A 27900-nucleotide genomic window follows, 5' to 3' on the forward strand; every position below is an offset into this window, starting at 1 on the left:
TGCCTTAGTAGCTGAGTGGTCAACTTGTATTAATACCATGGGGAAGACCCTATTTCAAGTCCTGGTACTGCCAGGGATTTTTTCTTGAGTGGAGCACTGGGAAAGGGTACACTGAGCCTTATGATTCCAACTGAGAAGTTACACAAGTCAGAAGTAACACCTGCAGTATCTGCCAAAGTGACAAATGACCAGGAGAGCAATATGTTGACCCCACATCCTCCATTCCACAACACTCACAAACAAGCCGCCTAAATTGATTGCAGTATTCAGACGCCAAACATTCATGTATTCAAACGCCAAACATTCATTGAGTTATAACTTCAGAGTATTGTGTACTAATGGTCTTTGCAAAACAAGCATCCAGGGTGGTGCAAAATACATCACTACATGATACTATAGGCCGGTGACACTTCCATTCCAAAATCATTTTGTAAACCTAGCTGACAGTCAGTCTTATCATATATATTTGAGTGTCAATCAGCTGTCAGAAAAAGGCAGTTAACAGTGCATAATTTTCATAGCAGTACATTAGCTTACAACCTTACATGTTTTATTGTGGCATGAACAAAATAAAGGCTTATTATCAAAGTAAGGAAAAAGAACTTTCTGTGGAGAGTTCTTACATTCAGTTAACCATTCTACACTATTTACATTCCTCTATCAAGAAGGATTAATGGGATTGGTAAAGCACATACTACTGTGACCATGAGTCAACGATGTTCTAAGCCAATTTGGATCTCATATTCCAACCAATTCCAGTAACACTGAAGAGTGCAGTGACCTCAGTCATTAGTATTATGAAGTTGGAGCATGCCTTACCTGTGGCTGTCATTACTCCACTAGGACAGAACAGTATGTATTACAATATGTTGTAACACCTAAATCACTTCTCAAAGTAGTTTCTCCTAATACTCATACAGAATGTGATTTCATGGACAATGCTGTGATATGAGGGCTATCATTTTTTCCCTCCTCCAAACAGATAAAGATAAATGGAAAAACTCAGTCATTGCCCCAGTTGCAAAGTCTTGATGAAAATTATCAACAGTAATTTGGCATGGCTCCTAATGAGTAGCAAGTTTTCTTCCTGCTTTCCTCTGGTTTCAGGAGGTAGCACTACATGCTGCAAAGTGATCTTCCTTGAGGCAGATATTCAGGAGGCTATTCTCAACAAACAGCACCTTTTAGAAGTATTTATTATTATGTTGAAAAGACCTATGACACTCGCCAACTATACAACTCTGTACAAAGGGGGCTTTTGTGATCGCCTCCACATTATTGCATGATCCTCTCTTTCAAAGTGATATTTTAGAGTTGGAGCTTTCAGTGCACTCTCATACCTACACAACCAGAAGTATGTTACTCCACAAAAAGTCTTTTAAGTACTTCATCTTCGCAGTACCCAATAACAGAATAAGACCCATTGTCGGGAGTCCTGTCCAGTGTTTCCTATTTTGTGGTTTCCTATTTTGTGGTTTCCTATTTTGTGGTTTCCTATTTTGTGGTTTCCTATTTTGTGGTTTATAGTTAAATTTGTGTTCTGGTCTTGATGACAGCTCAACAACTGCAGTTGCCCTCAGGGATTCGGCATCCCTTGGGTTCCAGTGGGGACTGGTAAGTGCCACCAATCCCCCATCGCTGTAAGCTCTGGGCATGCTTCAGAGACCACCACACAGCAGTGGAACATTGTGGGTATCAGGGAATGGGGATCTTGGCTTGACCACCCGGATTGCGAGGACAGGATAAAACTGTATAAAAAAACAACCTCAGTCTCGAGGTGAGCTGCGCGCTGATGGGATGCATGGCTGTTGAGGTGGAACAGTCATTAGTGGGCAGCCCCTGGGGAACCTGCCACACCTCAGTTGTATAAGGCTTACTCAGGCCATGGGGCTTTCTCTGAGTGGACCCTTATTTCCATAGCTGCTCATGGGACCGAGATGGAAGCCTCTAAATCATAATCTCCTCCCAGCAAGAAGTGTGTTCCACCTGGGAGTATTCACACTCATTCCTCCAAAAGAATGAGAGAGGCTAGTCCTCCTGATAATAATAATACTTTGAACTGCAGTAACAGGGCTCATGGAGTCATGAATAACAATGTGTTTATGGCGATAAAGAGGAAGGATGGGACATTTGAAAAAGTGTCCCCTTTCTATGTCAATAAGGATTTGGAAGGCCTTGCTGGAACATTAAAATCTATAAAACGATTGCATAATAGCTCATTGTTGGTTGAAACTAACAGGTCAAAGGAGGTAGACCTTCTTAAGAAATCGCAGAAACTGGGTGACTATGATATCGTTGTCGAGATGCACACCTGTCAACTCCAGTAAGGGCATTGTCACATGCTGAGATAGAGTGGGCATGGACATAGCAGAACTGAAGCAAGAATGGGCATCCCAGGGCATAGTCGATATGGAACAACGAATGCACAGGAATAATGGAGCAACTGAAAAAGACTGCCACTTTCATTGTCACATTCAATTCGCTGACATTGCCTGAACATCTTATGGCGTGGTTCCATCGACTTAATGTTTGGCCTTACATTCCAAGCCTGATGTGGTGCTATAAATGCCAGCGTTTCTGCCATACAACCATGAGTTGCAGAAGTGAAGCGATCTGTGGGAACTGCGAAAAAGTCGCTCATGATGCTGGGGCTGATTACTCGTCTCCAGTGATCTGCATCAACTGCTCTGGGAACCATCCAGTCTGGAACCAAGACTGTGCTGTTTTTGCTGAAGAATGCAAAATACAGGAGATAAAAGTGACCAAGCGGATCCACTAAGCCAAAGCCAAAAAAAGAATATAAGGTGACAGAACCACCTGTCTTTGCCACCTCACATTCTTCCATGGTGCAGAAACCAATTCCAAAGGCAGACGTTTCAACACAGACGATGCCTGGTGTGCTTGTATCCACCACAAGCACCTGTACCTGCACATGTACATGTCAAGGGAAAAGAGTAGGGACAAAGCAATCCAGGCAGCTGCACGAGGAAAGACCAACAACAGTTCTGCAGCGAGCATCCAGAAGGTACAAGAAAAGCAGAGTGCCATTCAATGCCCCATTTCCCCCACATCCTCGAAGGGACAGGGTGCAGGGAAAGGCTCACAACGTTCAGGTCAAAAGCTGTCCTGAGCGTGGTCAGGCATCATTCTTTCCTGTCTGACTGATAAGGAGGATATCATGCTGTTAGATGCCTTGGATCCAGGCAGCTTCTCCACTCCCCCTCACTCTTCAAGTGCTTCACCTCCCCAGTGCAAAGATAGAAGTAAATTAAAACTGCACCAACGACATGGCTTCCATTCTACAGTGGAACATGAATGGGTTCAGGACTCATGGAGGAACTGAAACTCCACCACTTACCATCCAGCGCCAGGTCCTCATGGTGGGTCAGGTGTGTAAGTTCCTTGCAGCTCCAACTTCACCCGCACACTGTACTGCTGCTCGTCCACCTCTGGAACACCTTTTGTCCACCCGTCCACAAGCCACGATGCTGTTTGGGATCTGCATGCAGTGTGTGCTGGAGTCACTTGGTGTGGAGCCAGTACAACCCCAAATCCGGGTTTTAACAGTCTGCCACCCTGCTTACTGGAGGTGCCCAGAGTGATTTTAGATTTGGTGGAGTACAGGAGAGATAGCACTCCTGCTTCTGTTTTTAATGCAATATTCTCTGATATTTTTTCTGAGTACCCAGCATTAGATTTCTCATCTGCTCAGATTCTCTGAGCACCCTTTACTCTATCCAACATATGTACCCAGCAGATACAGTAACCCAGAATATCCAGGATGCCCTCCTACAACTACGACGACTGGGGAAGAAGGTGTCTTTCTGCTGGGTACCTGGGCACATTGGAATTGCGGGGAATGAAAGGGCAGATTGAACAGCCAATGAGGTGTGTAGTGATCCTCTGGTATTTCAGTGTGCTATCCCCCTGCATGCTATCACCTTGCTGTTGAGGCACAAAGTCATGTGTTGATGGGAAGATGAGTGGCTGCCAGTGACAGATAACAAGCTCCGTGTCATCGAGCCCACAACTCGGCTGTAGAGTACTTCCTTCCAGCCACGTCGGCAGAATGACGTCCTTCTTACTCATCTTCACATAGACCACAGCCCTATGACACACAGATTCTTACTCTAGCAAGAGAACCCTCCAATGTGTGGTGCTTGTGGCATGCAGATCATGGTGCACGATATTTTGTTGGACTGCATTTTATTTGCCCACCAGCAGACTGCTGTGGATTTGCCGTCTATTTTATGTAATGATCAAACGAATGTGGTTAGGATTTTTAAGTTTTGTGAATTGCCCAATGTCTTTAACAAGATTTTAGGCAGATATTCTTAATGTGTCAAAGGCTGGCTAGCTCACTGTAGTTTTTTGTAAGTGATCAGCCAGTCGCATTTACCTGTGCTTTTCATTTAGTTCCTCTGTGTTTTTTTTCCTCTGTTTTTTTCCTCTGTTTTTACCCCTCTGTGTTTTTACCCCTCTGTGTTTTTACCCCTCTGTGTTTTTACCCCTCTGTGTTTTTTTCCCCTCAGTGTTTTTTTCCCCTCTGTGTTTTTTTCCCCTCTGTGTTTTTTTCCCCTCTGTGTTTTTTTCCCCTCTGTGTTTTTTTCCCCTCTGTGTTTTTTTCCCCCCCTGTGTTTTTTTCCCCCCCTGTGTTTTTTTCCCCCCCTGTGTTTTTCCCCCCCCTCTGTTTTTCCCCCCCTGTGTTTTTCCCCCCTGTGTTTTTTCCCCCCTGTGTTTTTCCCCCCTGTGTTTTTCCCCCCCTGTGTTTTTCCCCCCCTGTGTTTTTCCCCCCCTGTGTTTTTCCCCCCCTGTGTTTTTCCCCCCCTGTGTTTTTCCCCCCCTGTGTTTTTCCCCCCCTGTGTTTTCCCCCCCTGTGTTTTTCCCCCCTGTGTTTCCCCCCCTGTGTTTTTCCCCCCCCTGTGTTTTCCCCCCCCCCTGTGTGTTTTCCCCCCCCTGTGTGTTTTCCCCCCCCTGTGTGTTATTCCCCCCTGTGTGTTTCCCCCCCCCTGTGTGTTTTCCCCCCCCTGTGTGTTTTTCCCCCCCTGTGTGTTTTTCCCCCCCTGTGTGTTTTTCCCCCCCTGTGTGTTTTTCCCCCCCTGTGTGTTTTTCCCCCCCTGTGTGTTTTTCCCCCCCTGTGTGTTTTTCCCCCCCTGTGTGTTTTTCCCCCCCTGTGTGTTTTTCCCCCCCTGTGTGTTTTTCCCCCCCTGTGTGTTTTTCCCCCCCTGTGTGTTTTTCCCCCCCTGTGTGTTTTTCCCCCCCTGTGTGTTTTTCCCCCCCTGTGTGTTTTTCCCCCCCTGTGTGTTTTTCCCCCCCTGTGTGTTTTTCCCCCCCTGTGTGTTTTTCCCCCCCTGTGTGTTTTTCCCCCCCTGTGTGTTTTTCCCCCCCTGTGTGTTTTTCCCCCCCTGTGTGTGTTTTTCCCCCCCCCTGTGTGTGTGTTTCCCCCCCCCCCCTGTGTGTGTGTTTCCCCCCCCCCTGTGTGTGTGTTTCCCCCCCCCCTGTGTGTGTGTTTCCCCCCCCCCTGTGTGTGTGTTTCCCCCCCCCCTGTGTGTGTGTTTCCCCCCCCCCCCTGTGTGTGTTTCCCCCCCCTGTGTGTGTTTCCCCCCCCCCTGTGTGTGTTTCCCCCCCCTGTGTGTGTTTCCCCCCCCCCTGTGTGTGTTTTTCCCCCCCCTGTGTGTGTTTTCCCCCCCCTGTGTGTGTTTTTCCCCCCCCCTGTGTGTGTTTCCCCCCCCTGTGTGTGTTTCCCCCCCCCCTGTGTGTGTTCCCCCCCCCTGTGTGTGTTTTTCCCCCCCCTGTGTGTGTTTTTCCCCCCCTGTGTGTGTTTTCCCCCCCCCCTGTGTGTGTTTCCCCCCCCTGTGTGTGTTTCCCCCCCCCGTGTGTGTTCCCCCCCCCCCGTGTGTGTTTTTTGCCCCCCCCCCCCCGTGTGTGTTTTTTGCCCCCCCCCCCCGTGTGTGTTTTTGCCCCCCCCCCCCGTGTGTGTTTTTTGCCCCCCCCCCGTGTGTGTTTTCCCCCCCTGTGTGTTTTTCCCCCCCTGTGTGTTTTTCCCCCCCTGTGTGTTTTTCCCCCCCTGTGTGTTTTTCCCCCCCTGTGTGTTTTTCCCCCCCTGTGTGTTTTTCCCCCCCTGTGTGTTTTTCCCCCCCTGTGTGTTTTTCCCCCCCTGTGTGTTTTTCCCCCCCTGTGTGTTTTTCCCCCCCTGTGTGTTTTTCCCCCCCTGTGTGTTTTTCCCCCCCTGTGTGTTTTTCCCCCCCTGTGTGTTTTTCCCCCCCTGTGTGTTTTTCCCCCCCTGTGTGTTTTTCCCCCCCTGTGTGTTTTTCCCCCCCTGTGTGTTTTTCCCCCCCTGTGTGTTTTTCCCCCCCTGTGTGTTTTTCCCCCCCTGTGTGTTTTTTTTCCCCCCCTGTGTGTTTTTTTTCCCCCCCTGTGTGTTTTTTTTCCCCCCCTGTGTGTTTTTTTTCCCCCCCTGTGTGTTTTTTTTCCCCCCCTGTGTGTTTTTTTTCCCCCCCTGTGTGTTTTTTTTCCCACCTGTGTGTTTTTTTTCCCACCTGTGTGTTTTTTTTCCCACCTGTGTGTTTTTTTCCCACCTGTGTGTTTTTTTCCCACCTGTGTGTTTTTTTCCCACCCCCCCCCCCTGTGTTTTTTTCCTCTGTGTTTTAATTTCTTGATTAGCTTTCTTCCCTCCTAATTGGTTTTAGTACACCTGAGAGTGCATGTGATGCAGAGTGACTGTGTGGTCATTTCAAGTGCGTGCATGTACAACACTTTTAATTCTTCTCCACATTTGTTTGTTTTTGTAAGTGTAAGGGCACTGATGACCTCACCTTTGAGTGTCCGTCAGATCCAAACACACACACACACACACACACACACACACACACACACACACACACAGAAAACTACTGCAGTTGCAGTTAATGTTAAGAGGGCTGGAACTACTTTTTGCACATCATGATTCCTTTAAAGCCAGATCACAACTTGGTGACACGGTCCTCAGTGTTAGAGAATAAGTAAATTTATGGATCCCTACCTTGTCTGGAAACGCCCTGGTATCCGCACCTGAAATTTCTGGAGATGAGAGCATTCAAGCTCCCACTATCTTAAAAATGTATTGATGATTGGGGTCTCTGAGATGGGTAAGTTGTGGTTCTACAGAGCCTGTTTGATTTCAACTGGACTAGAATAGGACTTCGTATGGTTGTGCACACATCTCTTACTGGAAGATCTTGTATATTTATCCATCTTGTGGGTATTGGGCCTTCAGAAAAGTCCCATCTCCTGTCACTGTTCTGAGACTAGGAGAAGGAAGGAGAAAAGTATTTAATTCCCCCTTGACAAAAGATCCATTAGAGCCAAAACGAAAACTTGGAGTGCCCAAGGATGGTGAAGGAAATAAGCCACAGCCTTTTTAAAGGCACCATCCCATCATTCACTTCAACTAGTTTTAGGGAAATCTTGGATGGCTAGGCAGGGGTCTGAACACCATTCCTCCCAACTCGAGGCTCAGTGTTTTTTAACAAAAGCACCTTATCTCTCTTGCTGTGGCTGGTAAGGAGGATTAGAGCTTGTTATCCTGCCAACAGTGCAATTATTATAGATGGAGCACAAGCTTATATTATGAAAGGATGCGGAAGGATGTCCGCCATGTCCTTTTCAAGGGAATATCCTGGCATTTGCCTGTAGCAGTTTATGGAAATCATTCTAGACCTAAATCTGAATGGCTGGACGCGATTTGAATCATCATCCTCCCAAACGCAAGTCCAGTATGCTAACCATTGCATTGCCTCACTCAGTCCTGGGAATAAGCATCTACTACTAACACCTTATAAAAGTTCCTCATTGTGCATCATGTAAGATAGAGTTGCTCCCTTGTTGCCCAACTGATTACATCACAAAAGTAACAGTATGACAATGATGTGGTAGACTAGAATATTTTAACTTGGGTTGAAGCAATTCCATCTGATTTCTGGTGTGTCCCAGGCTGTGAATTCCCAAAATCCCTTCTACCCCTCTCAAAGTAACATTCCACAAGTCACCTGACATTCAAAACCTCCTGGTCAATCTAACGCTAGTCATAACCTTACAGAAGTAGCAAGCAGTGGCTGTTTCTGCATGTTAATGCGTAACTTGAGTTGTTCCTCATCCCTGAAGGGTCTCCCTCATGAGGGGATTTACAGAACATGACATGTGAATGAATGAATGAATGAATTCTTTTGCATCTCTCAGCACCTACCTCTTGCTATTGGATTTAAATATCAGGTGAAAGACATGTCACTTGGACACACCAGCACATCTAATTTTAATCTTGTCATCAGTATGTCATACTCCCATTAAAAGTAGAGCTACACATGAAAGCAGCTTTGTCTTACATTGCTATTGTCCACAACCATAGCTTTTCTTTCTAAATTTGTGCGGCTGTCTACCTACTGCCCATCCACAGGAGCAGCCATCTCGAAATTGCAACCAATGTCAACCTCGAATACTTATTTGGAGACCACACTGCTTAGATCAATGTGGTGAGCTTCATTGACTGTGTAGTTACTTGTGCCTCCCGAATACTGACTCTTACACCAGTTTGCCAAAATTGTATAAGCAGAATGTGTCTCCATCAAATTATTTGGATCCATAATTCCTGAGCTTCAGTCTCAGCTAGTACCTCCACCTTCTTCTGTCCCCTTCACGATTTAATGCTTTTATTCCAGTCCCATTTCCTATCTCCCACTCCCCACGCCTATCTCCCCATCAGCTTCCTGCCCCTGCCTGCCTGCCACTTTAATTATCCACTGCTCAAAAGAATAAAGGGAACATATGTATCTACATCTGGTATGTTACATCCATTTTGGTGCTGGCAGTATCTGTGATCACATAGCATGGTTTGAGATCTTCATTTTCAATGTATGCAACGACTAAAGTTATTCACCATCTATCAGCTATTTTACACATTACAGTACCAAGTGATCCCACAGAAGGGAGTAATAGTGCCCCAGGTTGTTCTCTAGTGAGGTACACAGACGGCAGTTTTCATTTATGGATGTTGTATTCAACCAAGCATATGCAATGCGACATCTTAACGCAGTGCAAGTTGCAACGATAGTCTGCTTGATCCAAGAGGGATGACCTTCCTGTTGTGTTGCTGCAGATATCAGCGTCTCTCCATGTCACCCATAGGTTGTGGACATGCTACAGTGAGACAAGTCAGTACACAAGGCGAGTTGAACAAGGTTGCTGATGCATTAAAGCCCTATGTGAACAGTGATATCTGGCCATCTCTGCATTGCAACATCATACGGCTACCACCAGAACATTGCAAGATGAACTTGCAAGGGTCACCAGAGCCCCTGTGTCCAATCAGATCACAGGGAACAGTTCATGAGGAAGGACCTTACGATCCCGACATACTGTTATAGCACCCCGCTTGACATGACAACGTCTCGTAGCTCACCTTCAGTTCCGCCATTCCAATATCAAATGGCAGCTTCGTCTCTGGCAAAACATGTTATTCACAGATGAGTCCAGATTTCCTTTCACCCAAAATAATGGCCATGTTAGTTTGTGGAGATGACATGGTCAGAGGTACCTGCCAAATGTTGGCCAGGAAATCACAAATTTGGCTAAGGTTCTGTGATGGTGTGGGGAGGCATCAGTCCTGACAGCTGTACAGATAGTCATTGACCATGACCGCCTTACATCCAGGCAGTATATGAAACAGATCCTGTTGGACCATGTGGTGGCTGTTACATATGGTGATGGCTTGGAATTCTCTTCCGTGCATGATAATGCCAGAGCCCATGTGGTAGACTTCATTAGGGTGTCTTGTGAAGCCTGGACACTGAAGTAATGGAGTCGCCAGTGGTGAGTCTCAACCTTAATCCTATCGAGCATGTCTGTAGCATCCTTGACTTACATGTTTGTGGTCATTCTTTTCCACCACAGACTCTCCTCTCATTGAAGAGTCGGAATGGGTACCACGGGGTGACCTATGTATGCTTATCCGGAGCTACCACGTAAGTGTCAGGTGGTGATAAATGCCCACGGAGCGCATACACGCTCTCAAAGTCCAATGAAAAGCACAAAGGGTGATGGGACGAATAATTGTTTCCACTTTATTTTTGACACCTTTCAGACATTTCAGTTCTTGTTATGTGAGTTAATGAGGATTTAATGGTGTTCTGTTGTGTAGCTTATTTGTGAAAGATACAAACTGGTAACATACCCTGTCGTGCCCCCCCCCCCCCCCCCACCCAATTCTTTTTAGCAGTGTATTAATGGGCCCATTGGAAGATGTCTCACTATACTCTTTGAAATCCTCCTCACTTTATGCATCATATGCTCTCCTCCATACTGTTATCTTTAATTATCTCCCTCTATACCCATTTTAGTGTCCTTTCTTTCACACCCATATGCAATGTGCAAATACCAATAACTGCACATTGTTTATCCTCCTCACTTGCTCTCTAGATCTGTTTCTTGCCTCTCCCACTTTCATATAACTTGCTGCATCTTGCAATTACTAATCCTCACTCAGGCTACTGGTGAGTGTAGCTGTTGGTATTTTGTAATGGACACTGGTAGATGAGCCGTTATGTAAAAGATCTTATTTATGCATCTATTTGTTGCTCCTTGTTTTTTCTGCAAGACAAATCTATTTGGAACAATCATAACTTAAAGCAGTTTTTTGTTGGAAAAAGCAGCAGTTAATAAATAGAACAGTATAAAAAAGTGTGGATAATTGAGATACGAAAAATGATTGATTCCCTACCTCCCTTGTCCTCACTTCCATCCTCAGTCACTAACTGAATTTAGTACAGAGAGAAGTTATTAATAAAACAAATAAGTATACATAATTTAATATACTGCAGTTGCTTAGAATCCAACAGTAGCTCTTTGAAGCCTTAAAAGTAAGCATGCATGTGCTTATATTGTCAGATTATTATAAATAGATTAATTTGAAATACTTTTTGTGAAATTTGTATCTTTATTCTTGCCTAAACTCCCTTTCAAATCAATGTTGAAATTTGCTTTCAGTGCCCAAAAACTCCAGTGATACTACTCATTTACACAAACCATACTTTTCAAAGTTCTTGGTGAATTTATTGAAATTGTTTAATGGTGACAGACACCTATTAGAAGACAGAGGACCATTCATTATTAGGTGAGTAATTCTTGCTGACAAAAAGATATAGATATGTTTCAGATTAAAAGTTATTTCATTGGTTATTGGTGATAGTTTTTGAATGAAGTTACATGTATTGGCCTCTGTCAAAAGAAGGCATGTTGGTGTGGTAGGTTTTTATTTCTCGCTTAGTAAGGTAAGTGTTAAAACTTAAATCTGATACTTATTTATATATTATGAAATTCTCTCCTTCTGTTCAGACACCATCGAAAATCATGTTTTCTGGACATATGACATGAGGACTGATCTGTAAGTTTTGACACAGTAATACAAAATCCTAGATTGTAAAAAACATCTCTTGAGAAGACTATTCTGAAGTGGTTTTTAAGCAAGGCCACTCCCAGTAGCTCGAAAAAATCCTCATTGATGTTTTCTTTCTCAGCTGGGAAGTGGAGGAAATCCCATGTGACTAGATGTGGATTGTAAGGAAGTGTAGAAGTACTTTGATTATTTTATAAACTACTTTTGTTTTGGCCACTCTTTACACAAGTACTTTATAATGATGCAGCAAGGGCCTTCAGATATCATCATCAACTCCTCCAGTCACATTAGGAAGATTTACTCAAATACACAAATCGGGAGTCACAGCCCTACTTTCTTCCATTGTGGTTATAGACATTTGTCCTCATGTACTGAAGACAGTGCACACCTTTCAGTTGCCCTGACTCCTTGCTGTCCTCACATGAAGTTCCCTGGAGGAAGAATGAAGACAAACTGATAAACCATATTTAGTTATCAGTTATAACATGAAACATCAGTTTTTACATGCTGAAATTAAGCAATTCAATTATCTTTAGTTAAAACTTCTAGGTTGAGAGGGCATTGATTTGATTTGATAGTGTTTATACAGGGAGACAAAAACAAGTGGCTTTAGCCCACTGTTTCCCACACCACAACCGAGCTGTGGTTACACTCCCTGTTGGGATTTTAATAAAGCCAATTGGTATGCTTATAATAAAGCCAATTGGTATGCTTGAGAAATAGTAAGAGACCCTTTACTAGTTATTTATTAGACACGGTTCTTCGTGCTCTGCTGACCCAAATATTTTGTGTCTTTTGTCTCCAGAGCTTCACATTGGAAGATTTGGTGTGGTTTGGGTTCAACCTCCTCATCACATAGTCTATACATATGGGTTTCTTCCTTTATACCAATCATGTGTAGGTGTTTCTTAAAGTTCCTATGGCCAGTCAAGAGTCCTATTATAAGTATAATCTGTTTCCTGTACAAGTTCAGGATTACAGAACTTCTCTGTAAACACAGCTTTGGCATCATTAGCATGCCATATTTTAGTCTTCGATTCAGCTACACAGCTATTTTATCATTACCTTTGTGATAGTTAGGACAGGTTTCTGTCCAGTAAATGGAGTCATCACGCCTATCCTGACCAGGCTATCGGCTTGTTCATTACCACAAATTCCTGAGTGACCAGGGACCCTCGGCAGGTTTAACCTGTTATTTTCCCTGGTATCCAAGGGCTTCATGGCATTCTGCATGATCTTGTTGCTGGGGCTGATAAAAATTTCAGAACTGCTTGACTGTCTGAAAAAATATAGATACTAGGATTCTTGTAGCACCTATACAAATTCTCACACTCTGATAGCGGATATTTTCATGTGGAATACTGTGGTTAGCTTCCCTAGTGAAACTGCTATCTCTAGTCTAAGCTGTAACCTATATACTCCGGCCTCGGTGCCTTCAGGTATTTTCGACTCTTCAGTAAACCAGAGTATGTCTCATGAATGGTGTCATGGTTCATTCTTCCTCTGATCCCTTCTTCCAATTGTTACAGTGAAGCAGTTTGAAATTATTATATGGCCACCCAGATCTTCCCTGATCATTTCTGTAGTTACCACACTCACTATCCCCCCACCTGAGGTCTTGCCACTCTGTGGCAGGTTCTTGTTTGGCTATCACGGGGCCCCAGCCTTTGCAGCATGTTTTCCCTTCCACGCTGCTTGTCTATCCTCTTGCTATTCTTTTTTCCCCTCCTTTGGGGAACATGTCGGGTGTGTTATTGGGAATGTTCTGCATTGTATGTTGCTGACGTAAGAACAGTTTCACTACTGTTTTTCGCTCCCTTTTCCTTTCTTTGTTTCCCTTCTCCTCTCATTCCTGTGCTTTGGCGTTTGAGGTTCCTCTTTTTCTTCTTCCTCCCTGTGCACTCCTGAAGGCCAGCCCATTCATCTGACGCGTAACAGGTGACTGGTTAACACGTAATTCCTAGCCCCGAGTCGACAGGTAGGGTTCGCACGTAACCCGTATTACAGGCCAGGCCCAGGGAGGGGTGACTGCCTGAGGTGCAACCTTCTCAATTTGCCGATTGGTCCTTCTGTCAGGTGTTCGGGAGGTGCGAACTGAGGTTTGAACAATCACCAAAGGCAGGTACGCCTGCTTGTCAAGGGGGTCCCCAGTTGGAAGGTGCACGTCATCGGAGATGCTGGCAATCTGGGAGATTTTCTCACAATGAGTCTATCATCTTCACCATCAATGTCTATAAAATGTAAACATAATGAGACTAATGATTCAAAGACCCTTCCCACTGCACCATGGTTCCTCGTGGTATCATGTACTGAAGACAGTCAGTCCTTTGCCATGGTAAATCAGTTTATTATTCAGAAAAGTGTTGATTCAATTTCCAGCCCTGTAAAATCCTGCTCTCCTTTACGGAATGGCACTTTACTTTTGGAGACTGCTTCTGATTCTCAAGCACAACTACTGCTTGCCACCTCGCTTCTTTACTGCTACCCTGTTCATGTTGAGGTCCATAGTACTTTGAATTCTTCTCGTGGTGTTGTTTACACTAGGCTGCTCAACAGTCTAACTGTAGCTGAAATCCAGTCTTACCTCTCTGATCAGGGAGGCACTGCTGTCCATTGGGTGGTGAAAAAGGTAGATCACTCCTTAGTGCCCACCCACACTCTCTTCCTCACCTTTGATAGAATGGTGCCCCGGTCCAAGATCAAAGCAGGCTGTGAAATTATTACAGTGTGGCCATACATTCTGAACCCAATGCGCTGCTACCAGTGTCATCGTTTCAGCCACACCCAGCCAAATATGTAACCTGTGGTAGGGATGCACATGAGGGCCATTATCTGCCTCCTCCTCTCTGCTGTATTGACTGCTGTGGCGGCCAAGCTGCCTCCTTCTCCCCGCTGTATCAACTGCAATGGCAGCCATGCTGCCTCCTCTCGGGATTGTCCCATGTATTTTGATGAGCAGGCTGTCCAAGAGATCCAGGTAAAGGAAAAAAATGCCTTACCCAGTCACTCAAAAGTTATTGGCTAGTCGCAAACCCTGCATTCTCCCGTCTGGCACCTATAGTTCTGTTCTTGTTACCCCTTGCTCTATGAAGGACATGGCCACATAGACATGCGACGTCAAATTCAGCTCTGAGGTTGTGAAATCGCCCGGTGTCCAGGTAGCATCGCCATCACTATGTCCAGCTGTGCAACAAGCCATCAAACTCTTGCCTCAAGGGGCAAAGCCACCAGCTACACAACCAGTAGGTCAGAAAGGACAGAAGGTGTACTCCCGTGAAGACTTTCTATGTCCCTCCCACCAAATGACACCCGAGTCTTCCTCTAACTGGAAAGGCTCAAAGAAGTCCACAAAAGGCAAACAGTCTTCTCCTTCACCAACTCGAAGATGCTCTTCAGCGGTGTTGCCCTGTGATACCTCAGCACGGCCGGCCTCCATGTCACCAGTGCCCATCACCAATCATTTTTCAGCATTTGACTCCACTGACTGACAGCACACGCAAGCCGATGCTTCTGTGGACCCCATGGAGCAGGATCCTCCTGCTTCTGTGCCCTGTAGCAGCGACTCTTCTCAGGCTGTTACTCGGCAACCACCGAGGTGACACCCCTACATCTCTTCCTCATCATGACTCTCCTCCAATGGAACATTTGCGGCCTTCGGTCCCACAAAGAGGATTTATGCTTACTTTTAGCGTTGCAGCATCCCCTTGTACTCTGCCGTCAGGAAACGAAATTGCACCCTCATGACCGCTTTGAGCTTTCAAATTTCTTCCCAGTTCATTTTGACCCTCCCCCTGAGGTTGGCATTCCTTCTCATGCGGGTGTCATGCTACTCATGGGAGATGACATTCATAGTCAACCCATCTCCCTGCCTACCCATCTTCAAGCTGTTGCAGTTTGCCTTTTCCTTCCCCACCTGACTTTCTCCCTCTGTACCATTTATGTCCCTCTGTCATTCTATGTCACCAGGGCAGACTTCCTTCAACTGATTGGGCAGCTACCTCCCCCATTTCTGCTACTCTTTGATTTTAATGCACATTGTAGTAACCAAAACCAACTGCGGGAACGCCTTGGGCTGCGGATCGGAGCCGCCAGGCGGGGAAGCCGCCGGCGGTGGAGCACGCACCACCGGGTAAACACAGGACGAGTTGGGCGACAGACCAACGACAACTGACAACAACCGACCACGACCAACTATGACCGACACAACAAGGAAGAGATAAACAATGGAGGCTTGTGGAAACCACAACACCAAACACCAACAGTAAATCCACTCAGAACCAGAGCCAGGCAAATGTCAACAACGAGCAACGACCAGAACGCAGTGCCGCCGAGATAGAAACGAAATCCAGAGCGAGTACCAGACTGACTAGACTAGGGCAGAGCGGGCCCCTATATACGAAACCGGAGGGAGCGGCTATTAGCCGCTGTCTGCACGTGGCGTAGCGGTGCGCCCTCGCTGTGCGAGAGCCGCTGCGCAGAATAGCTGCCGCAGAGGCGGAGCCCTTTATGGTCTGACCACATCCATTTGTTCTGGCGGGTGTTCGACTTCCGTGGCGGAAGGTACTAGACACATCATCCCCTTTGGGGCTCTCCCAGAACCTGTCACAGAGGTGCCCTCGTGGCTGATCTTAATCAACTCAACCTCTTCTGCCTTGAACTGGAGCACTCCCTTTCCTTTCTGTCTCCTCACACACCTATTCCCATTTGGACCTATCCTTCTGCACTGCCCAGCTTGCCCATCATTTTGAGTGGTCCATTCTTTCTGATGCCTACTCGAGCGACCATTTCCCGTGTGCTGTCCGTTTGCTGACCCCTACCCCAAGCACGTGCACGCCTAAATGGCAGCTTCCTAGGGCTGACGACTGGTGGCTTTACTCCTCCCTGGCGATCTTCAAAGAACAAGATTTCCCCAATTGTGATGGCCAGGTCGAATATCTCACAAACGTTATCCTCACTGCTGCAGAATGTTCCAGTCCTCGCACTTTCTCTTTACCATGCCATGTCCCAGTCCCTTGGTGGACTGAGGCATGCCACAACGCAGTTTTCACACAGAGACATGCTCTCCGCGTTTTAACCATCATCCTACCATAGCAAACTGCATTCATTATAAACAGATGCGTGCAAAGTGTCGTCGCATTCTTTGGGATAGCAAAAAAGCTAGCTGGATTTCATTCACAAGTTCTTTTAACAGTTACCCCCTCCTCTGTCGTGTGGGTCAACTACTGACAGCTCTCTGGGACTATGATCCATTCACCAATTTCTGGCCTGACAGTAGCAAATAACGTTGTCATGGACCCTATTGCTATCTCCAACACAGTGAGCCACCATTTTGCAGACATTTTGAGCTTTTCTCACTCTCACCCTGCCTTCCTCCACCAGAAACGAGCAGAGGAGGCTCAGGCAACACCCTTCTCTTCTCAGAATAGTGAGTGCTACAATGCCGCCTTTACTATGAGGGAGCTAGATCATGCTCTCAGTTCATCCCGATCCTCCTCCCCAGGGCAAGACGTTGTCCACATTCAGATGCTGCAGCACCTTTCTCTTGCGGGAAAGCACTTTCTGCTTAACAGATAAAACCACATCTGGCCAGAGGGCACATTTCCCGGACTTTGGTGTGAAGCCACCATCATACCCATACCTAAGCCCAGTAAGGACAGAAACCTTCCTTCTAGCTACCACCCCACCTCCGTGCAAGGTATGATTCATGCCCGGCTGGTATGGTGGCTCGATTCTCACAATTTACTTGTGAGTGCACAGTGAGGAATTTGAGCGCAGCGTACTCCAGTTGACCATCTTGTTACTGTGTCCACGCATGTCATGACTGGTTTTCTGCAGAAATCCCAGACTGTGGCCGTGTTTTTCGATTTGGAGTAGGCCTATGACACCTGCCTGAGAGCTGGTATCCTCTGTACTCTTTACGTGTGGGGCTTCTGTGGCCACCTGCCCTGTTTCCTTCAGGAATTCGTAAAAGACCAAGTTTTCAAGGTGTGAGTGGATTCTTCCTTGTCGGATGCCTTTATCCAGGAAAATGGTGTGCCTCAGGGTTCTGTCCTGAGCATCATTGTCTTTGCTATCGTCATTAACCCTATAATGGCCTGTCTCCCACCAGGCATCTCCTATATCTTTGTGTTGCTGTATGTCAGGAGGTGGTGTCCCTTTGGCATCGCCAATGGTCCTCCCTTCACCGGAATAAGCTCCACCTTATTTAGCCTATCCCAGCAGCTTGGACTTCCTCTCAGCCCTCCCGCTGGGAGGAGGTCATTTTAATAGGCTGTGTATTGGGCACTGCCTTTCTGTCCATCGTCATTTGATAAGTGGCACTACACCACCACTTTGTACACCTTGCGCTCAAGTTTTAACTGTCCATCACTTCCTGACTGGATGCCCGCTTTTAACCGTTTACATTCCCTCTCGGGTTTGCCGTCTGAGTTATCGGCCATTTTAGCAAATGACATGTGGGCTGTCGACCGTGTTTTAATTTTCATCCTCGAAAGCAATATGGCAGAGGCCATTTAATTTTTAGTTTTGGACCTCCGTTTCTGTATGGTGTTATTTTTAGCCCTTTCTCCACGTGCTTGTTTTTAGCTGTCTTCTCTTATGTCAATTGGGCCCGACGTATAGTCATTTTTTAAATCCTCTCTGTCTTCGTGTTCTATAGTTTTGACTTGGGCACATATGACCCCAGTTGTTTTTATGCCCTAAAGCAAAACAAAAGCACAAAACAAACACTTACTATATTGGTGTGAGATTATGAATATCATAAAGGAATCCAGTTATTTGCAGTTTTTAACCTGTATGCCCCGTGCCACTGCCTCCCTTGTAACCCAAAGGTGTAAGGTCTCCATTCCAACAATGGGTGTACTGGTAATTCCACCTCTTATGACTAAGCAGGCCAATCTCTGCACCTTGCCAAACTCCCTTAGCACCCACCTTCAACTTTATTCCAGCAGACTATGGCCCCATAAATTATAATAGGTATCATTACACTGGTGTATATCCAGTACATACTCTATGGATTTCAATCCCAGTTCTTACAACAGGCCCTTTGAGTGCTTATAAGAATACTTTTTGCCTTGCAACATATATTCTTTATATGAGGGATCCATGATAGTTCCTAGGGTTATCCCTAGGTACTCAGCAACCCTGTCTACTAGCAGAGCTTTATCGAGGAACTTGAGATTCCAGTATGTGTGCTGGATTTGCTTCCTCATAAAGGGTACAACAACAGTTTTCTTGGAACTAACCCTTACATCATCTTTTCTGCACCAGTTTTCTACAGTGTCTGGTCCAATGTTGTTCTAACAGTACTAGTAAATTTACGAAGATTGCTATGACTAAATTGTGTTTGTATTCTTGACAAAAGTAACATCTAGTATTTAACCCTTCAATGAGTTCATTCACCACTAGGTTCTATAGTAGTAGGAACAAGACTCCTCCTTGTGGACATCCCCTGGCAGTATTGACATTTTCTCATTCATCATGGTGACTACCATCTTTCTTCTAATTAGCATTGTCTTAATCCAGCTACATGTAGTGGTCACAATGCCATGCACTTCTGCAGCTCTAACCATGGAATTGGAGTTTGTATTGCTAAAAGCCCCTTTCATACCCAGGAAGATGCAAAGAGCTATTTCCTGAAAGTGTAGAGCTTTTTGCACCTTCCCAAAAAGTTGAAGTGCTGTTTCGCAAGATTTTTTTTGGTTGTTGGTTTACATTTAGAGGAACCTCATTTAACCTCTTCTACCTAACATGCACATTAACAATTTTTTCTAAAGTCTTTAGAAGAATGGAGCCTCATATCCTTGCCCTTAGTATGATCAGTTCCCCCTGGTTTCAGAATGAAAACAACCCTCACTGTCCTCCAAGAATTAGGGCTAATTTGTGCTGCTAGGCTACCGTAAACAGTCTACATAACAGTTTAATTAAATCCTCTCCTGCCTGTTGCAGTAAAGCTGGAAAGATGCCATATAGGTCTGGTGGCTTGAATGGTTGAAACATTCCCACTGCCCACTGAATTTCTTTTCAATCAACACATTCTGTGGCAGATTCCCATTTTCCCTTTGATTACCTGTAAACCAGTGTGTTTCAGGAACTGACTCCTAGTCTGTCTTATCTGCCACAGTGCATTGAGGGAAGCGAGTCGTGATGAGCACATCCAGTGTCTCACTCGCTGTTCTTGTATTCTCACCATCTTCCTTAAAGCACCTTCTGGATTAGTTGACATTCCACTGAGGATTTTATAAAGTTTAGTCCAAATAGCGGTACCTTCCACTTCCTCACAGAACACCTTCCAGGACGATAGCTTTGTTTGCTTGATTGCAAGATTGTATTTGACAAGGGCCTCCTGATATTTTGTACAGAGACAGAAAAGGCTCTAGTTCTCCATGCTGGTCTATCCTGTGCAAGCAGTTCCAACTCTTGAAGAGTGCTGCTACCTGCTTACTGTAATTAAGCCTTGGTCTCTCTTGACAACTTCTACTCCCCACACTTCCCTCCATCACCAAATCAACTACTCCTTATGCCTCAAGGTATGCCCTATCAATTCATCCCTTATTTTACTCTACTTGTGCTGTAAATTTCTTTTCTCCCCAATTCTGTTCAATACCTCCTCATTAGTTACATGGTCTACCCATCTAATTTTCAGCACAACCCCCTGCGGGTTCGGGGGTAAGAATAGGCCCGCGGTATTCCTGCCTGTCGTAAGAGGCGACTACAAGGAGTCTCAAATGTTTCGGCCTTATGTGATGGTCCCCTCTCGGGTTTGACCTCCATCTTTCTAAATTCTTCCGAAGAGCGAGCCAATTGGGGAAGGGCGCCTTACATGGTGCACTGTATCCGTCGTGCATTGCGACCTTTAGCCGGTTTTTTCGTTGTTGCAATGGTGTCCCGCTCGTTTTCCATCTCTTGGGCGATACCACCCTGCACTCTGCGGTGTTGTTTTTAACTGCGACGACGACCCTGGACATTTTTGCACCTAAGATCCAGCACGGTAGCCAGTCCGTTGTGGTGGGGCCGCCATGTACCCTCTTGGTTGTAGCCCCCTGACAACACAGGGATCGCTCTACTGATGCCTGCGCCATTCACTCCCCACGTATGCCAAGGAGTAGATGCCCATCTCCCTGGGGCATCGGGACTCCCGGCAATGGCCATCCTGCCAGGTGGCCTTTGCTGTGGCTGGGTGGCGCCCGTGGGGAGGGCCCTTGGTCGGAGTAGGTGGCATCAAGGTGGATGACACGCAATGAAGCGTGGCACATCTTCTCTTGCTGGTGGCCAGCCACCAGCAGTCTCTAAGCGTTCGAGGGCCCATTTTAAAGGTAACGTTTATGACCCCAAATCGTTCCCCTCCCTCGCCACACCATGGGAGGAACGAAAGGCATTGCATGAAAGTGAGACGTATTCGCCCAGATATCTTGTCTGTACCAGAGCTGATGGGGAATCTTATATATCCGTGAAGCCTCAGTTCTTTGTCGAGCATTTAGAGGACAAGTTTGGGGAGGTGGAGGGCTTGTCCAAGATGCGGTCCGGATCGGTGTTGATAAAAACGGCATCCTCTGCCCAGTCGCGGGCCTTGCTCACTTGTACTAAGCTGGGGGATGTCTCCGTCACTATCACGCCCCATAAAAGTCTGAATATGGTCCAGGGCATTATCTTCCACAGGGATCTCCTTTTACAGTCCGATGACGAGCTGCGCGCTAACTTGGAGCGCCGAGGTGTTCATTTCATCCGGCGCGTCCACCGGGGTCCGAGGGATCGTAAAGTTGCCACCGGTGCCTTCATCTTGGCCTTCGAGGGTGACACGTTACCTGAGAAGGTCAAGGTGATGGTGTACCATTGTGATGTCAGGCCATATATCCCTCCCCCGATGCGGTGCTTCAAGTTCGGCCACATGTCTTCACGCTGTGCTTCCGACCTCGTCTGTCGCGATTGCGGTCGACCATCCCATCCTGATCATCCCTGTGCCCCGCCTCCAATCTGTGTGAACTGTGGTGCGCCCCATCCGCCTTGCTCGCCAGACTGTCCGATTCTGCAGAAGGAGCGGAAGATCATGGAAATCAAGACTCTCGACCGCCTGACGTACACTGAGGCGAAGCGGAAATATGATCGGCTTCATCCAGTGCGCATGACAGCTTCTTATGCCGCAACTGTCACTCCTGCTACCGTTCCATCTGCTCCAGCCAGCTCTCAGAGTCGAAGTCCCACACCTGCCCCCTTGATGGTGGGGGGGCACTAAACCCACTGTTGCTCCTGCTCCATCTACTTCAGGAGCAACACCCCCCCCAACCATCGGGGACATCAGTTCCCCCTTCCCAGCCGGAGAAGCGTAAGACTTCTTCGGCTACTCTCATAAGGAAGGGGTCCCTTGGGGACCTCCCTTCGCAAGTTCCGACCGGTACCAAAGCCAACAGCCGCAAGTGGCTTACACAACCGCCGGTCCCTGGTCGTCGGGACACACGGTCGTCGTCTGTCCCTGAGACTGACCCAGTGATGCCCTCCCAGCCTGAACCACCCAAGGCGCAGCGCGAGAAGCAGAAGAAGAAGAAACTCCCCAAGGCTACCGATATTGCGGTGGCATCCATTCCACCGCTTCCTACAAGCTCTGCGTCTGAGGATGAGGTGGAGATTCTGGCGTCCGCTGAGGTCATGGATCTCGCCAGTCCCTCGGACGCAATAGATGGCTGTTGTACAGGTGGTGACTCAGTAGCAGCAGGGGCCGCGGAGGCGTAATCTGCCTCCCCAGTCCCTTCACGCCTTTCCCATCCATGGCCAATACCATCCTCCAGTGGAACTGCAGCGGTTTCTTCCACCATCTAGCTGAGCTCCGCCAACTTATCAGCCTTCATCCTTTCCTTTGCATTGCTCTGCAGGAAACTTGGTTTCCAGCAATGCGAACCCCCACCCTCCGTGGCTATCGGGGTTATTTTAAGAACCGGGCAGCTTATGAAAGGGTGTCTGGTGGCGTCTGCATATATGTCCTCAACTCTCTTCACAGCGAGTTTGTACCTCTACAGACAGCTTTAGAGGCTGTCGCTGTTCGGGTGTGGACGCCACAGGCTATTACCGTCTGCAGTATTTACCTTCCACCGGATGGTGCTGTCGCGCAGCATGTCCTGGCTGCTCTGATAGCCCAACTGCCGCCACCTTTCTTGTTGCTGGGCGATTTCAATGCCCACAACCCTCTATGGGGTGGGACTGTCTCCGATGACTGCGGTCGTGCCGTGGAGCATTTGTTGGCTCAGCTCGACCTTAGCCTCTTGAACACCGGTGTTCCCACGCATTTCAGTGTGGCCCATGGCTCGTTCTCGGCCATCGATCTCTCTCTTTGCAGCCCCGGACTTGTCCCATCCCTCCACTGGCGAGTGCATCCTGACCTGTGTGGTAGTGACCATTTTCCCATCTATTTGTCACTGCCCCAGTGTCATTCTTCTGGGCGCCCGCCCCGCTGGGCTCTCCACAGGGCTGACTGGCCGGCTTTTACTTCCGCGGCAACCATTGAGTCTCCCCCACAGGGTGACATTGACGAGGTGGTCCGTGTCTTAACCAAATCAATCATTTCGGCGGCCGAGGCTGCCATCCCCCGCTCTTCTGGACTCCCTCGGAGGAAGGCTGTACCCTGGTGGTCGCCGGAGATTGCTGAGGCTATTCGCGACCGTAGGCGGGCTCTCCAGCGTCATAGGCGGCACCCGTCTCTCGAGACCCTCATCGCCTTTAAGAGGCTCCGTGCCTTCGCCCGTCGTCTTATTACACGGCGTAAGCAGGAGTGCTGGGAGCAGTATGTCTCATCCTTGGGCTCCCGTGTCTCCCCCTCGCTCGTGTGGTCCCGGATCCGGCAGATTTATGGACACCAGACCCCTACGGGTGTCCCTGGGATCTCCTTGGACGGCGCTGTCTGCACGGACGCTGCCGCCATTGCTGAACACCTTGCTCTGCACTTTGCTAAGAGCTCTGCGACTGCAACTTATCCCCCCGCCTTTCGCTCTCTCAAGGAACGAGCCGAGCAGACGCCGTTATCATTCCACATGTGTCGTTCTGAATCGTACAATGCTCCCTTCAGCGAGAGGGAATTCCTCGCTGCCCTCGCCGATTGCCCTGATACAGCACCAGGACCAGACTGCATCCACACACAGATGCTGAAGCATCTCTCCAGGGACTGCCAGAGACACATCCTCACCATCTTTAACCGCATTTGGAGCGAGGGCGTGTTCCCGTCGCAATGGCGAGAGGGTCTTATTGTCCCCATCTTGAAACCCGGTGCGGACCCACTGGCGGTGGACAGCTATCGTCCCATTACCCTCACCAACGTTTTGTGCAAATTGCTCGAACGTATGGTGGGGTGGCGTCTGTGTTGGGTCCTTGAGTCGCGCAGTCTCCTCGCTCCATCCCAGGGTGGCTTCCGTCGGGGCCGGTCTGCAGCGGACAATCTGGTGCGGCTGGAATCTGCTATCCGTACGGCCTTTGCCCGACGTCAGCATCTCGTTGCTGTATTTTTTGATCTGCGGAAGGCGTATGACACCACATGGAGGCATCATATCCTTGCTACGTTACATGTGTGGGGTCTTCGTGGTCAGCTCCCGGCTTTTCTTCAAACCTTTTTATTGCGCCGCTCTTTCCGGGTGCAAGTCGGTGCCACCTCTAGTTCATCTTATATACAGGAAAATGGGGTCCCGCAGGGCTCGGTGTTGAGCGTCTCTTTATTTCTAGTGGCCATTAATGGTCTGGCTGCAGCCGTGGGGTCGTCGGTGTCTCCTTCTTTGTATGCCGACGACTTCTGCATCTCATTTAGCTCCACGACTACGGGAGTCGCCGAACGCAGGCTGCAAGTAGCCGTTCGCAAGGCAGCATCATGGGCTCTGACTCACGGTTTTCAGTTCTCTGCAGCCAAGACTCGAGTTATGCACTTCTGCAGGCGTCGGACGGTCCACCCTCATCCTGAACTTTACCTCGATGGCCACCTGCTTGAAGTGGTGGACACTTGCCGCTTCTTGGGACTCGTGTTTGATGCCCGGCTCACATGGGTTCCTCATATTACTCAGCTGAAGCAAAAATGCTGGCGGCACTTCAACGCCCTCCGCTGCCTGACGTCTTGGGGTGCAGATCGCTACACGCTGTTGCGATTGTACAGAGCCCTTGTGCAGTCCCGGCTTGATTATGGGAGCCTTGCCTATGGGTCTGCATCACCCTCAGTGTTGACGATGTTAGACCCCATACACCACTGTGGGGTTCGGCTTGCAACTGGCGCTTTCCGTACGAGCCCCGTGGATAGTCTACTGGTGGAGGCCGGGGTTCCCCCGCTGCGGATTCGCCGCCAACGACTGCTCGCCGACTATGCTGTCCACGTGCATTGCTCGCCGGGCCATCCCAATCGTCGCCTGCTTCTCCCTGTCACGGTCCTCCATCTGCCCGACCGGCGACCTCGGTCTGGGCTTTCCATCACTGTCCGCGTCCAGTCACTGCTGTCGGAACTGGGCTCCTTCCCTCTTCTGCCTCCCTTCCGGGTCCGTGCACCTACGCCTCCCTGGTGTTTGCCCCGGCCGTCCGTCCGTCTGGACTTGGCACAGGGACCCAAGGACTCGGTTCCGCCTGTGGCCCTCCGTCGCCGTTTTCTTGCGCTCCTCGCCTCATTTCCGGGCTGTGAGACTGTCTACACTGATGGTTCCCTGGTTGATGGTCGCCCTGCCTACGCTTTTGCTCACGATGCCCATGTTGAACAGCGCTCCTTGCCGGCTGGCTGCAGTATTTTTACTGCAGAGCTGGTGGCCATATTGCGCGCTCTTGAGCATATGCGTTCCTGCTCAGGTACGTCCATCGTCATCTGCAGTGACTCCCTGAGCAGCCTCCAGGCCATCGACCGCTGCTATACCTCTTCTCCTCTGGTGTCCTCTGTTCAGGAGTCTGTTTCCGCCATTACCCGCTCTGGTCGTTCGGTGGTATTTGTTTGGACGCCAGGTCACGTTGGCATCCCGGGGAACGAACGTGTCGACAGGCTGGCCAAAGGGGCGATCGACGCCCCAGCTTTGGAAATCGGCCTCACGGCTCACGATCAGCAACTGGTGTTGCGCCGTAAGGTGCTTGGGATGTGGACTGCTGAGTGGTGTGGCCTGAATAAACTGCGGGCTGTTAAGGAGACGACCGATGTGTGGCGGTCCTCCTTGCGGGTCTCTCGTAAGGAGTCTGTTGTCCTGTGCCGGCTGCGCATTGGGCACACCTGGATGACGCACGGCCACCTATTGCGACGTGAGGGCCCACCTTTATGTCGCTGCGGCTCCGTTTTGACAGTGGTCCACATTTTATTAGACTGTCCACTTTTAGTTGTGCTCAGGCAGTCGTTCCCACTGCCTGACTCGCTCCCTGCCCTTTTAACGGATGACTCTGCTATGGCTGACTTAGTTTTACGTTTTATTCGGGCAGGGGATTTTTATCATTTAATCTGAGTGTTTCTGTTTTATTTGATTGTTTTGTGTTGATTCTGGCCTTTGGCCTACGGTTTTAAACTCAGTTTTTAATGTGTTTTCGGTGGTTGGCTTTTCCTTTTTTTTGTTCCTATGGTCGGGCAACCACCGTCGCACTCCGTGTGATTTTATTGTGTTTTGTCTGGTCCTTGTCTACGTTTCTTTTGTTTTGTGTCGTCTGTCTCCTATTCTGTTGAACATATTTTATTCTCTGTGGCTATTTTTAGTATTTTGGAAAAAGGTACTGATGACCTCTGCAGTTTGGTCCCTTTCATCCCTAAACCAACCAACTTTTCAGCACACTTATGTAGCACCACATTTCAGGAGCTTGTATTCTCTTCTTTACTGTGCTGTTTATTGTCCAAATTTCCCTTCCATACAAGACTAAACACCAGACAAACAGTTTCAGGAAAGATGCTCTAGAATTAAGTTTTTATAAGGTGTTAAAATATTTTCTTTTTTCATAAATATTTTTCTTGCCATTGCCAATCTGCAGTTAATATCCTGTCTACTTAAATCTTCAATTATTTTGCTCATTAAACAGCACAACTCAGTTATACTACTTTTAATGTCTCATTGCTATTCCAATTCTCTCAGTTAATTTGCACTCCATTGCCCTTGTTTTATTTTTGTACGAGTTCAACTTATAACCTCTTTTCAGGACATTATATGTTCCATTCCACTGAGCTTCCAAGTTTTTTTTACTGTTTCTGATTGTATTACAAAGCCAACATTGATAGCTTTCTCAAAATTTACAAAGGGCAGTGTCACCTTGCATGCCACTACATTTGCCTGTAACCCAAATTAATCTTCCGCAAGGTAAGCATCAACCAGTTTTTCATTCTTCTGGAAATAATTTGTTAATATTTTGTGATCATTACTTATTAAACTGATGTTTTGGTAATATTCACACCTGTCAGCACCTCCCTTCCTTGTAACTTTCTCCTTGAAGTCTGAAGTCGTTTTTCCTGTCTCATGTATCATGTATGGCAGATGAAATATTTGTGTCATCGCTTGCTCTTCCAAGGATCTCAATAAATCCGAGGGTATCTTGTCTCCTTTAGGTGCCTTGTTTTTACGTAGATCTTTCAGTGCTCTGTCGTAGTCTCCTTGGAGTATCATATCTCTCGTCTCATTTGCATCTTCTTTGCCTCCCCTTTCATACTGTTATTTTCAAGTTTATTTCCTTTTCATAGCACTTCTGTATATATTCCTACCACCTATAACTTCCTGCCTTGGCTTTGATTGTATCTGATCACTTAATATTCATATACATCCTTCTCTTTTCTCCAAAGATTTTATTAATTTTCCTGCAGGTGTCCTCACATTATCTAACCTTACTATCTGATAAAGTGATATAACATTTCATGCTCTGATCCATAGAATGTAAATTTTTTAATTTTTTTCTGGTGGTAATATTCTCTCGAGTATTCCCTGCTAAGAGATCTGAAATGCAGAGAGAGGTCTATTTTACCTCTAATTTACTCAAGGAGGATACTGTTATTATTAAACCATGCAGGTAGGGCTTCTTGGTCTCATACCATTTTTTTTGCTGCTTTGTGATGGACAAAGACATCTTTTGTGATTCAGTAATGAAAACCTGTGCCAGTTACTTATTTATTCATGCTTAGTATGACATGTTTCGAGAACTTATTCTTAAATATTTTTGTGATGTTTTGCATGTGTGATTTTGCACATCCCTTGCACTGTATAGTTCTCTTTTTGAAATTTAACCCCAATTGGACCAATTAATGTTGGAATGTTTGTATATGCTATGTCAGAGAAAGTATTTTTGTTTTCTAGTTAAAAGTGTTGTGCACAACTTTGTACACAATGATAAGGAGAGGTGGGCTACAGAGTAATGCGACAATTGTCGTCATAGGAAAGCTGGACAGGAGCAGATGTGATTAGCGAACATTTTAATTTGTATTTCTCTAAGCTTATGAAGACTCATTACAAATAATGCAGCAAGAAACAGAGTCCAGCTCATCAGTATCATCATCAGCACAGCATCATGTGGCAAAGCGG

At 47.2% G+C, this 27900-nt stretch overlaps 1 protein-coding gene across 1 annotated transcript in view; it reads left to right on the forward strand.

Moving 5' to 3' along the window:
• Nucleotides 1-27900, forward strand: part of LOC126262990 (protein VAC14 homolog) — a 150080-nt gene that overhangs the window by 82176 nt on the left and 40004 nt on the right. Inside the window, exon 9 of the mRNA XM_049959942.1 lies at nucleotides 11017-11143. Within this exon, the coding sequence (XP_049815899.1) occupies nucleotides 11017-11143 (127 nt within the window). The remainder of the gene's footprint in view (nucleotides 1-11016; nucleotides 11144-27900) is intronic.

The sequence above is a fragment of the Schistocerca nitens genome, chromosome 6 (assembly GCF_023898315.1).
Source record: "Schistocerca nitens isolate TAMUIC-IGC-003100 chromosome 6, iqSchNite1.1, whole genome shotgun sequence".
NCBI lineage: Eukaryota > Metazoa > Arthropoda > Insecta > Orthoptera > Acrididae > Schistocerca > Schistocerca nitens.